Source organism: Typopeltis vanoorti, chromosome 5 (assembly GCF_054136105.1).
Source record: "Typopeltis vanoorti isolate ZY-2024b chromosome 5, IOZ_Tvanoo_1.0, whole genome shotgun sequence".
In the NCBI taxonomy this organism is placed as follows: domain Eukaryota; kingdom Metazoa; phylum Arthropoda; class Arachnida; order Uropygi; family Thelyphonidae; genus Typopeltis; species Typopeltis vanoorti.
Genome location: NC_143553.1, coordinates 39,246,739 through 39,260,294, shown reverse-complemented (window position 1 = coordinate 39,260,294; position 13,556 = coordinate 39,246,739). Strand labels below are relative to the sequence as shown.

Sequence of the window (13,556 nt, the reverse complement as noted above, 5' to 3'; positions counted from 1 at the left end):
AATTTGATATATATTAAGAATGAGATTTAAACGAGTAGAGTGATACAATGAGACTAAATGATAAAATGTTGCTAATTAGGTTTCTCAGATAGAAATTTATGGAAAGGATAAATAACTGTATGTAAGAGTGCTAATGCTGTACCAAAAATTTTATTGAATGATTAACTCAGTGCTTCAAAGTGTATTATATGTATTCTACTTGTAATTAAAATGTTTTGTTTAAATATAAATGTTGTCTTACCTGTACTTAGATCCTACTGCACTTGCTCATAAAATATAGCGAACCTCGAAAGGCAGGAAAATTAGACATTATCAGGTCATGACTGCAAGTTTAAGATTTATAAATGACAAGAGTGAATGCTGACTGGATTCTAACTCCTTGGTCTTACATGTTTAGTATATCCTAGGATTCAGGGTGGTGCAGCGTTAATAAATAAATTTTCTCTGAATTTGAAAAGGGAGATAGAACCAGTGCTGAGACAAAGAAATAGGCATCCGCCATTTGCATTTCTTTGTCTCACAGAACAACAATTTCACTCTTGTCAAGGATTTCGGCCTAAGTAATAAGTATATTGAGATAGAAGTTAAAAGATAAATGATATTAAAAAGGTGATAAGAAAGTTATAAGTAGGAATTACTGAGAGAAAGATAGAAATAAGAGATATATGTGTACAAGAGGTGAAAGAGGGTGCTAAAACATAAGAGGACGACACACAACACAGTTGTTACCCAGGCCTTTGTATTAGCCATCCAATGTACCGGCAGCTGTTTTAGATCTTTGCCTTTTAAAGCATGTAGTCTTAGAGATCGATTTACTAGGAGAGGTTTCAACATTCGATCCCCTGTTGCATTGCTACGAAGTAGCAATGTTACTCGATCTTTGCTTGCTTTAAACCCACTTGCTTTTTTCTCAGACTTTGCGATGGAAGTTCAACTAGGCATTTTCTTCCAAAACAATTCTGTTTTGTCAGCATTAAACACTTGATTGAGACAGTATCCGCCATCTTCCTGTAATCTTCACATTATGAAGTGCATTCCTTTTTGCAACCTGGTTAGCCATCCTTTGCTAGCCGAAAATTCTTTATCAGCCTGGGAAGCGGAAGTAGATGGCTCCAATTGCTTCATCTGTTAATGAAACCGAAGAGCTTTTTGTTTAATTAAATAAACACGTATAGGAATTCTTCCTAGAGTTAATGCTTCAATCCAAATTACAAACGCTCGTTCCGTTTTTTCTAACAAAGCATCTCTTGAGTACGGTGATAATTTGGCACTTAGTTTTGTGCCAGAAATGACAAATTTTCTTATTGCAACTTCATTCTTTTTAATTGCTCTTATAGTATGTTTGTCTAAAGTAAAATGTTTACCAATCGCCATAGGTCCCTCTCCTTTTGCTAAGCGATCTAAAATTGCAATTTTAATTATTTCCAAAGAAATTGCTTTTCTTTGGAGCTTTTTTTTCTCCACTGGGCCAAATTAAATCTTTAAAATAAAAATTAGCAAAATTTAGACTTACGATAATGAAAAGACAAACATTTACTCACATGCAAAATTAAACTTCACGGACACTCACTGACTTGCACGTTACTCACGTTATGCCAGAATGTGCTGCAACACGCTGGATAGCCATCTCACTTCGGTATGTAATAAAAGTGCATTATGTGCACTACCCATTTCATCGCACAAAATTTTAAATGATCTGGATTGAAGTGCTCGAGATTTTGCATAGTTGATCATTTTTTTGGCTTCATCCAAAATAGTTTTTTAAATATGTACGAATTCTTTTTTGTTACTAGTGCTTGTCTATGCAAAACACAATGACTTTTGGTGGCTCTTGTAGCTACTTGCAGGATACGTGTTACAACTCCCTTCATCTTTCCTACCATTGCTTGAACACCATCTGTACAAATATCAATACACTTCTCCCAACCGATTTCCTGTTTTGTAATATAATTATTAATACAGTTGAATATATCTTCTCCGGTAATTTTTTCTTGTAGATATTCACACATGAGTAAATCTTCTTCAATACTTTTATCAAATATGTAACGAACAAACACTAGTAATACAGCGAGTCCTGCGACATCTGTAGATTCATCCATTTGCAATGAATATTCACTGCAGCCAAAGTCGATGAATTAGCCCTATTTCTATGTCAGTAGAAAGATCTTTGATGCGGCGTGAAACAGTATCATTTGATAATTGTACTGCATCTATTTTTTTAGCAACCTGCTCGTTTAACATGCATGATACAATGTCTTTCACACAAGGCTTAATGAGCGTCTCGCCAATTGTATGAGCTTCACCATGAAGTGCAATGCAGTAACTCACGCAAAAATACGCCTCTGTTGCATTTTCAGTTGTAGCAATTGTAGCCATTTGAAGTTTAGATTTTTCTAGCCAGTCACACCGTCTCTTAAAAAAATGTATATCTTTTCCTTTGTAATCAGTGTGTTTCGTTTCGAAATATCTACGAAATTTAGCTGGAGCCAAAGAACTGTTTATTAGTATTTTATTACATAAAACATCAGGAGCATGTGTATTGCCAATACACGTAAATCCATAATTTAAATAACTTTCATGGTACTTCCGTTTTGGTCTGTTCTTAGATGACTCTTGTTCTTTAATATTAGCTTTTGAAGAAACCACCGTTTTCAATTCCATATCTTCTCCAATCTTACGAGAAGATGTGTCAGCAGAAGTACTTGCTCCTCCTTGTGTTAAAGTTCCTGTCTTTAAACAAGAATCCATGGGTATTTTTTCAATAATATTCAAATTCCAATATTTGTCAGAGCTATAATAAAAACAAATAGAATTTTGTTGTAAAGGTAACTTTAGTATGAAAAACAATAAGATTATAAATAAGAAATGTGTCGAATAATATAAAAGTAAATGAATAATGCAAAATAGTAAAAAAAGACTGCAACATACAAAAGTAAATATGAATTGTAACAATACTTGTAAGAAAAGTACTAAACCATATCAAATAATGTAAAAGCAATTGTAATAAGAATGATATGATAAAATGTTCAGTAACAAAAATTAAACAGTTTGAAATAAATCAGATATTAATTATAAAATTAGTTAAAAGAATAAGAAGAATTATTTTTTTTAAAGTCGCCTCACCTACTCCCTATCGGGAATAAAAAAAGGCGTTAGCTGATTTTTTTTTTCTGAGGGCCTTGTCCCAGCAAATTTACTCGTAAATACCTTTCCAGTTTTTTTAAAGTTCATACATTAACATAAGTATTAATAATTAATTATGGCATAATCATAAAGAGTATTAGTACACTTATGTATACAGTGTGGCATGTTGACAAATATAAATCACATTTAAATTAGTTATCAATCATGACTAATGAAATGTTGTAGCATGTCGTAGTTTATTCAGGCAAACATTAAATTAATTTGTGCTGATTTTCATTTACATATCCCATTCTGATCACGAAATATATTTATAATATTATTATAAGTACTTACGAGTGAATGCAGACTTTTTCTCCTCTGTGCTGGTAGTTTTCCCCTCCTTTTGTACATCCCAGAGATCTTTGTAGGCTTCAGGTGGATGACTCACTATCTGTTCCATCACAAACACCTTCAATAAGAGATTTCTTAATACCAAAATTAAACAAAGTGCCTTGTCTCTTATTCATATCAGATTTTAACTCTGTATTGTTATTACTTTTAAAAAAATCACGGCACTCCGGTTTCAGAACAAGCACTTACACACTGCAATACAAACTTGCGAAGAAAGTATTCGGTACTAATAGATTTGAGAACCGGATACAGACTACCTTGATCTTCAATTTCAGTGGAAAAATTTTCTTTATACTTCCTTGCTGATTGGTCACTGATATTTGCAACGCAGATGTTATTTCGTTCAGTTTTGAGAACACGCCGCCCATTGTTGTAATCGGCTTGCAGGCAATTTTATGATCGGTCATAAACGGTGGTATTCTCTTTCCCAATTGTTGAAAGATTTCAATGTGTGAAAATTAACGATAATTCATGAATACTTCCATGTTTAAAAATATGCTGCTTGGTCACTGACATTTGCTACACAGATGTCATTTCCTTCATTTTTGAGAACAGAGGATATGCCACCACTGTTATAATCCGCTTGCAGGCAATTTTTATGATCTGTCATAAACAGCGTTATTCCCTTTCCCAAATGTTGAAATGTTTCGATGTGTGAAAATTAGCGATACACAGATGTTATTAGGTATTCTGGGTCTGAGCTTTTCGACATATTCACGAATATTACTCTCCTCAGAATATTTTTACTATAAAATATTTATTCATGAAAAATGCTTAGAAAACTAAAATGACAAATTTCAGAACTTCTCGCGGAACACCTATTCAACTTCCGCGGAACACAGTTTGAGAAACCCTGCTTTAGAGATATTTTCTATTCCGTGAAGATAATTCGTAAACATTAGTTTTAAATGAAAAGTGTACAGAAACAAAACTTGAAACTGGTATGCCCTGTATATGTTGAAAAATGTGCTTGCCTGGTGTGTAATGGACGAGTTATATGGTCGAGCAAACTCTTGCCAGACATAGCATACATGCAAAACACAGCCCAGAATGATTGTCTTATTTTCCATCTATAACTTTATAATATTGAAAGACATTATTTTTTTAAAAAATATTTTTTCTTCTGTTTCTTCTTGGTATTAGTCCTCTCCCCCTCCTTTCCTGAATTTATGCATTTCTTGAAAATCCCTTCAGTGCAATGAATGTATTGATTTCTTCCTTACTTAGATAAAGCAATTAACTATATCATTTTCACACTTTTCAGTCCTGATTAATATCTGTGATTCTTCTGTGATTATCAATAATAATAATAATGTGTTATTTGCTTTGATTTGTTAGTTGAGCAGCTGATGGTGAAACTGGATGAAGCCCATAATGAAAATAAAGTAATGAAAAGAAGGCACATTACTAGTATCAAGGTTAGTGTCCCCCCCCCCCAAAAAAAAAACTAATTTTATAGATAGCAATAATATACTCAAACAGAATTTACTATTAAATCTAATAGGAAACCAATTTTACCAATTGATACTTTTTAAAAAAACTAAAATATTTATATTATGGGTCTTCAGTACTGTTTTGTGAATACTGTTGTTATTATTTGTGTGTACTAATTTTTACAAGAATTGGCATGTTTATTTCAAACCAGAGTAGGAAGGGAGAGAGAGGGAATTAACTTTACTAGTTGCTTGTATTATGAAAAACAAGAAACCAGTGCTTTTATTATTATTACACTTCCAGGGAGTCGAGGACCCATTGAGGGTCCTCGATGTCCATGCTTTCTGTGATACCAGCTGTCATACTTTCTCTTAAACTCATTCATACTAGATGCACTCACTACTTCAACATGCAAATTGTTCTGCTCAATCGTGATTCTATGACAGAAAAATGTAGCTCTTACCCCTTTCTTAACTGCACACAAACTTAACTTCCATGGATCCCCTCTTGTCCTTTCCTCACTTTCCATATAATGAAAATTTTTTACAATACTATTATATCACCCTCTTTTTTTCTGTCTACCAGTGTCTGCAGTCCACATATTCTCAGTTTACCCTTGTAATCTGTATTCCATAATCTGAATATCATCTTTGCAACCTTTCCACAGTTTCTTTAGCCCTTAGAAACCTCAGAGACTAAATCTGTGCACAGTAGTACAGGTGCAGTCATAAAGCCTCGTAAAGAGGTAAAATGATGTCCGTATCCTTGTATGGTCAATGTTTATTTCAACATAGCAATTATTCTCTGCATTGTATTTGTAATTTTTGTAATGCGACCTTTGAACTTCAAATTTCTCTCCACCATTACCCCAAGATCTTGAGCCTCATCAGTTACTCCAAGCATAATTCCACCAGTATAATATGCTGTTATATCACTGTTAAACAACAGTGATCCAGAGACTGATCCGTGGGATATGCCACTGGTCACCTTAAATCTGGCAGTTTCTCATTCCCCCATATATCACTTTCTGATGCCTGTCTGTCAGCCGTCTGCTTATCTAAGCTTTATTCCCTTTGCTCATATTATAAAATATGAGCAAAATGCTCAGACATGACTTCCCTTTAGTAAACCCATGCTGTTCCTTGCAAAGTATATCTTGTTTGTCTATCCAATTCTGTGTGCAAGTTCTTAACCAACTTCATTAAAATTTTTACAATTACTCAAGAGATGTGAGCTTCAAAAACTAGCTGATAGATGAAAAAGAGGAGACATGATAGAAGCATAAGTTATTAAAGGTGTTTTGTGGCTTTAGCAGAATGTTCAAAGATTGTTTTTCTTACATGAAAATGTATCCTCATAAATCTGATTTTCTGTGTTTTCTGATTAGTTGAATATGTTCAGTACTAAGTGTACAAATTATGCTAAACTGCAGATTATATATTTTGACATTTATTACACCATTAGATTGTGATGCATGTCATTTATAATGCAAAAAGCTTTAGAGATGTGTGACTACCTGGTGAAATGTTTTAAGTGATTTCAATGTGTTTTCAGATATTTATTTACAGATATGGTCTATTTACAGATATTGTTGCAACATTTAAAAAAAAATGCTGAATAATAAAATGATTCCATTTTTACTAGAATAGCATGAAGCCATTCTAATAAAAGTCTCCAGATTGTTTTTAAACCATTTTCTAACCTTTGACCTGTTCATTTTCCAATTTTCTTGCCTTCATTTAAGGAAAGCCAGACAAGTCTGGCACCAAGTCAGTTCTGTAGGAAGAATTTCACACCTTCACTCACGTCAATAGTTATCAGAGAAATCAGATTTTGTTCTCCATTGGATACTAAAGAGACTGGATTTTAAATTGTAGATCATCTTCCCTACAGTCTGAACACTTAGCTCTATTGGAATTTGGTTATTTCCTAAATTTGAAGACATATCTGAAGTGTATCGGTTTCAAAAATGAAGGTGGCTTAAAGCAGGAGGTAAGAAAATGCTACCGAAAACAACCTTACATTCAGAGGAAGGGAGATTATATTCAGTGTGTGATAGTTTTCAAACAATTTTCTATGTTTTATTTCACTGACATATATCTTTTTGAAGAGATACCACAATGGAAGCATTACTTTAAAAAATTCTCTTGTATGATATGATTTTGACATCATCACATTATAGATGATATTGATTCTATAATCTACAAATGTCCAGTCATATGTTCTGTCTCTTCATATTCCATATTCACTTTTAAGACTGGATGATTTTCTTGCATTGGATTCTCATGTTTTTTTTTTAATTTTACCCATTGTTTTGTGTAACTTGGGTGTAAACTTTTGTCCCTCTATCTAAACCTGCAGCTAGTTATTTTCATCATATCAGTAATGCATGTTGTTATTGGAATTACACTTTGAGCAGTATACAGTACCGCTTTAACTGTTTTAACTTATGTATCTGAGAGCTGGGTTAGAAAAGAAGGGAAAAAAAACAGTTGATCGAAGACTAATCCACAGCTATGAGAATTCTAAGAAAAATTAGGGGAGTGAACAGATGACATCAGTGGCCAAATCATGCTAAAAATGATGATAATAGAAAGGAACCTGACATTATAAGTATTTAAGAATGTGTGAATACAGCTAATCCAAGGTGATATGAGCACTTTAAGAGAATGCTCAAGTAAAAGTTAGTGAAACAGGTATCTGATACTTGGATAGCAGATAAAAGATGCAGGGGGATAACTTAGATATAGGTGAATTAATGCAGTTAGTAGTATCCTAAAAGAGAATTGTAAGTCTGACAGTATTGGAATCCTGAGTAATAACAGATTAGTTAGAGAAAAGCTGATGATATGTAGTAATGATGTAAATTTAATCATGTAATACTATCATAGTATCCTGTACATAGCAGGAATTTGATGAATACTTCTCCTTCAACATAAAGTATGAATAATACCTTCATGGGCATGCAAAACACTAGAGATGCAGAGTCTTTCCATTTGAGAGTATAGCAGTAAAGTGGTTGTTCTTCAGACTGGCTGCCAGATAATACATGGGACAGAATCTTATAGTAATTTGTCAGCATGACTCCCATTCAGCTAGCATTTAATCCAGCTTCTGCCTATACTGCTGAACCAGGGAGGACAGTGGTATGGGATAGGAGGCACTATTGAGAGCACATTATGGCATGAGTTCGGATACTTTCTGTATGAATTGCATTTCTGTATGAATTGTCTATTTCTTCTCACAATATCCTATTGAAGCTTTGGCTTTTGAATAAGTATGTCTAGGCATTCCGGGGGGGGGGGAGAGAATGGCATATTGCAAGTGACTTGAAATAAGCTCAGCTTCATTCTTAACTTACACTGAAGTCTGTAATAATTGCAAAACAGACCATTTACAAATCTAATTCTGAAAGAGCTTGTTGCAACTGCTACTCATCAGTGTGTGCACCTTTCTTTTCTCTCACCAGGATGACATTACAGTAACACTATCTAAAAATAGACCTGACCTGGTATCATTCTTCTCTAAATCCTGCATAGATGACCACACATACATCATCTCCAACTATACCAGAATTGCTTGTTATTGAAAAATTTCATTGCATTGTTATTCATTGCAACTGCTACTCATCAGTGTGTGCACCTTTCTTTTCTCTCACCAGGAACCTGACCTGGTATCATTCTTCTCTAAATCCTGCATAGATGACCACACACATCATCTCCAACTATACCAGAATTGCTTGTTATTGAAAAATTTTCTGGACCTATATAGTATCTACCCTTTCAATTAAACTTAAGAGATGTACTGCACCATTTCAAATAAAGGAGGTAAAAAATCTTCCACCACGTTATTGATCTGTTGCCTAAAATAATGAAGGTTATCAAATGGAGATGTACAAGTGCAGATTCTGTCACTCAAGATCCTCAGCATGGTGGCCAACAGCAGGGCCGCATGCAGCCCATAACGTGATTTTGTGCGGTCCGCGGCAGGATAAAACTATATTAAATTATATGTATTATCAATTTAGCTATTAGTTTCGATCACAGATTTTCTGATTGATATACTAGTTATATTCATTATTTCTGATGATGGAAACAATTTATATTCTCAACACGAAATCAAAATTACTTTAAAAAGATTACTCAATTTATAAAATCTACTATTCAATTGGAGTTGAGTGACCTTCAAAGTGACCCCTTTTTCCAGTCAAGGGTGGAGATAGGCATTGATATTTGGAAACTGGTACCAAGGGAAAAATATCCTGTATTGAGTGATTTCAGCTTGAGAATTGCATATAAGTTTGGGAGCACATATATATGTGAATGCACTTTCTCAACTATGAGAGCAGTCAAATCATCACAAAGAAGCCGACTGACTGATGACCATCTTCAGGATTTGTTACGAATATCGTCATGATCATTGAAAATCGACTTTGATGAACTTGTTGCCGCACATGGACGCCCACACACACAGTGTTCTCATTAAGTTGTGTTAAATGTTAAAAAACCAGAAATATGTAATTAAATTTAATTTAACAACTTATATTTAAATCAATCAAGTATTTTATATTGTACTCCCAGTAGTAAAATCATTTAACAAATGTAGTAATTCAATACATATAACTATTGCCTTGAAAAAATACAGAATTTATTTTTATTTAAGTTCTGTCTAAACGTGTGCGGCCCGTGACGCTACTGCTCATCATATATTGACCCTTGTATAGAATGAAGTTGGCCACGCCTGCTAAAATAATGAAGGTTATCAAATGGAGATGTACAAGTGCAGATTCTGCCACTCAACATCCTCAGCATATCTCTTTGTCTATATCATTTGCCTCTGGACATGTGACATAGGAAGATTTGGAGAAGTGCTATGAAAAATTTGGAAAAAGATTTGGTGGTGCTCATGGTATTTTCAAGATGTTTGGTAAGATCTAATATAGAGGACAGCTCAGAAAATTGCTGTTTTATGGTCTGCCTTCTACCATTTGTGATTGGTAGTTAGCGTTTTGTTTTATTTTATATTTATTTCATTTTTTGTTGTTTTTGTTCACTGCATGTAATGTGGTGTTCTCTCTTTAGATTTCTCTGTTATTAATACAGATGTTCCTCAGGACTCTGTATCACTTATCCTCTTTCTCTTATACATAAATATCCTCAAATCCTATACATATATTTTTCTATATTTTTTATGATAATATGCTCTCTTCATTGTACTCATTAGACTAAACAAACCTTGCCATGCTCAACATATCAAACATCTGAAAACTGATCTCCACACCTTCCTTCAATAGGATGATGACAGTCTAGTCACCTTCATTATTACCTCTGTCTTTTTTGTATAAAGATTTCAGTTTTCCTTCCCTGACTTTTGTTAATGCTCACTAGTCAAGAACAGATATTGACATGTCATTTACTTCCAGCCTTTCCTGGCACAAACACATCATGGTTGATACAACCTCCAGAAACTTTGGTACACTTTGCCACTAAAGATGCTATTTTTCACCTGTCTTACTACCAGCTCTTACAAATTCCTACTTTAGAATACTCTTCCCATATGTGGGATACTGCACTGAAAACATCTCTAAATATTCTTGTATCCAAAAGAAGGTAGCTCAGTTGATAATCCTTCTCTTGCAGGTTCACTCCAGTCATTCATTATTTCCTTTCACTTCTTCCAAGCCTATTATAACATGAGCAGTAACCATCTGACTTCCATTTAAGTTCAACTTCTAACTCACTGAACTGTTTCTTCCACTGATTGTGTATTCCATCTGTCTCTTTTCTTTGCAATAGCCTCATTCCTCATAATTTTCAGCTGCTCAAAAATAAATTAAGATTCCTTCTGTTTTAACTTCTGTCTACAAATATACCAATTTACTATAGGTTTTAACACCTCTTATTTTTGGACTAATAAAGTACAAAATATCAACTTTCTAGTGTCAAAAATAGAAAAAAATTCCCAGTTGACATACAAAAGAAATTCACCTTAATATGCATGTGATGAGAATTGTATTACAGATAACCAGATAAAACTGTGGCTTAATAAAATACTGATGATAATCTGGTGCAGAATTATTTACATGGAGCATGATTACCTCATCATCATCAAATTCCTGACATATACCCTCAAGAGGTGTACAGGATAGTACTACATGAAAAATTTCCTCCAAATCAATCTGTTACCTGTCAAAATTCCAACATTGTCAGATCTTATATTTCTGTCATCTAAGGCACTTTTTATCAATCCACCTATATCTTGGTCTTCCTCTGGATCTTTTTCCTGCAAACCTGGCAGAGAACATTTGTTTTGCCAATCTTTCCTCTCCCATTCTGCTTAAATGACCCCCATTCTGTTTAAGTGACCATACCACCTCAGATTAATTTTTCTGACACATTCCTGAATACTAACAGTGTTAAGTTCTTCCCTAATATCCTCATTTTTAATATGGCATTGCCATTGATGATATCTTCACGCCCCAAATCTTTCTCAGGACTCATATCTACGGTATCCAGTTTTTGGTCAAGTGTCTTACTTCTAACCCAGCTATCAAATCCATAAGTTAAAATTGGTTTGAACACTGTCTTGTATGCAGCTAATTTAATGTTTGACTAATTTCTCTCTTATTCCATATAAATTTATTCAGTTGAGTTTCTACCATACCAGCTTTGTTGATTCTATTGTCTATTTTCATATTTAATTTACCATCTTCACTAAAAATTGTGCCTAAGTAGCTGAAATGTTTTACTTGTTCTATAGGTTCTCCATTCAGAATGCAGTTGAATTTTCAGTGCTTCTACCTATTTTCATTGTCTTTGTCTTGTTATTGCTGACCTTCATACCATATTTGTCATCATCATCATCATCATCATCAAATTCCTGCCATGTACCCTCAAGGGGTGTACAGGATATGACAGTACTACATGAAAAAATTACATCATTACTAACTTCCTATCTACAATTTTCCTCCAAATCAGTCTGTTACTTGTCAAGACTCCAACATTATCAGATCTTATATTTCTATTGACGAAAAAGTAAAATTTTGGAGTTAAAGGCGAAGAACCTTTGAAATTATTCTCTCTCTCTTTTTCTCTCTCTGTCCCTTTCCCCACACCATTTTTTTTTTTTTTTTTGCATTAAAACATAAGTCTGAAATTAGTCAGGGAATCTTGCAGACTTGTAGCAGATTTATTTTAGAAGTATAACATTGTCTGCATAAAGCAAAGAGCTGACATTAACATCTCCAATTTTGATATCAGGTTTAATACCACTCTCCTTCATAATGTTATCCATATAGATAATGAATAACAGAGGGGATAATGTACAACCTTGTCTGACACCAGATTTAACATTAAACCATCTTCCTGTACTTCCTTCAATTCTAACTGCTGACTTACACCTCAAATAAAGACTAAGCATTCCTTGAATACTTAGTCCTTTAATCTAAATAGTTTTGAATAGCGTCTCTCTTGGCACCTTGTCATATGCCTTTTCCAGATCTACGAAACTTAAATACAGATCTTTGTTATATTCCCACGATTTTTCAATTATTTGTCATAAAGTGCAAATCTGATCCTGACAGCCTTTCTTTGGACTGAATCCAGCATATTCTTCACCAAGCTCTTCCAGAATCCTTCTCAACCCTTTCTCAAGTATACTTGCATAAATCTTACCAGGAACACTCAGTAGAGAAATACTTCTGTAATTCTCACATTCAGTTTTATTTCCTTTTTTATATACGTGTACTATGAGAGCCTTACTCCAGTCATCTGGAATTCATCCCTTTGTCCAGGCCGTCTGAACTATGCAGTGCAGCCACTGTAAGACTTTTATACCTCCATACTGAGCATTTCTGGTCGCATATCATCTACACCAGCTGCCTTTCCACATGTCAGGCGTTTAATGTCTTTTTTTGATATTTCAAGTATGGATATGTATTCCTGATTGAATGCCTGGTCAGTGTTTGTGCTGTCACTGCTTGTTTCATGTAGTAATTTTTGAAGTAATTACGCCATACTTCAAGGATATCTTTTTCTCCAGTTTTCATATCACCTTTATCATCTGTAATTCGTTTTACAGCACTCTTTCTTCATTTCTGAGCTTCTTCAGCAACCTCCAGAATATCTTGCCACCTTCTTGATATTTATTTCCTATGTTCTTACCAAAATCTTTCCATTACTTTTGTTTAGTTAGTTTTACACAGTGTTTAGCTGTCTTACATTTGTCTCTATTCTCCAAGGGCACAAGCTGACTTATTTGCCAGGAACTTTTGATATGCTCTCTTTTCCTTCACTGCCTCTTTAACTTCCTGTGTCCACCATGGAGTTTTGATATTTCTGTTCTTGGTAGACAACTTCACCACATGCCTCTCTGGCTGAATCAGTCAGTGTTTCCTTCAGGGCTTGCCACTGAATCTCCAAAGTTTGGTTCCTGTTCTCAAACTCTTTCATTTTTTCTTGAATAATGTTTGTGTATTTTAGTCTACAGTTCACATCTGAGAACTGCTCAACTTTTATTCGCTTTAAAACTTTCGTAAATGTTTTTCCAATATGAAATTCAATTTTATCCTGCTTAAGACTAAATATTAG

General features: G+C 34.1%; 1 protein-coding gene across 2 annotated transcripts in view; it reads left to right on the top strand.

Annotated features, from left to right (window-relative positions):
- The window catches only part of Golgin104 (coiled-coil domain-containing protein 186), a 502,507-nt gene that overhangs the window by 330,171 nt on the left and 158,780 nt on the right, over positions 1 to 13,556 (top strand). For both annotated transcript variants that reach the window (XM_090392368.1, XM_090392369.1), the window contains exon 12: positions 4,873 to 4,952. In XM_090392368.1, coding sequence (XP_090248494.1) covers positions 4,873 to 4,952 — 80 coding nt within the window. The remainder of the gene's footprint in view (positions 1 to 4,872; positions 4,953 to 13,556) is intronic.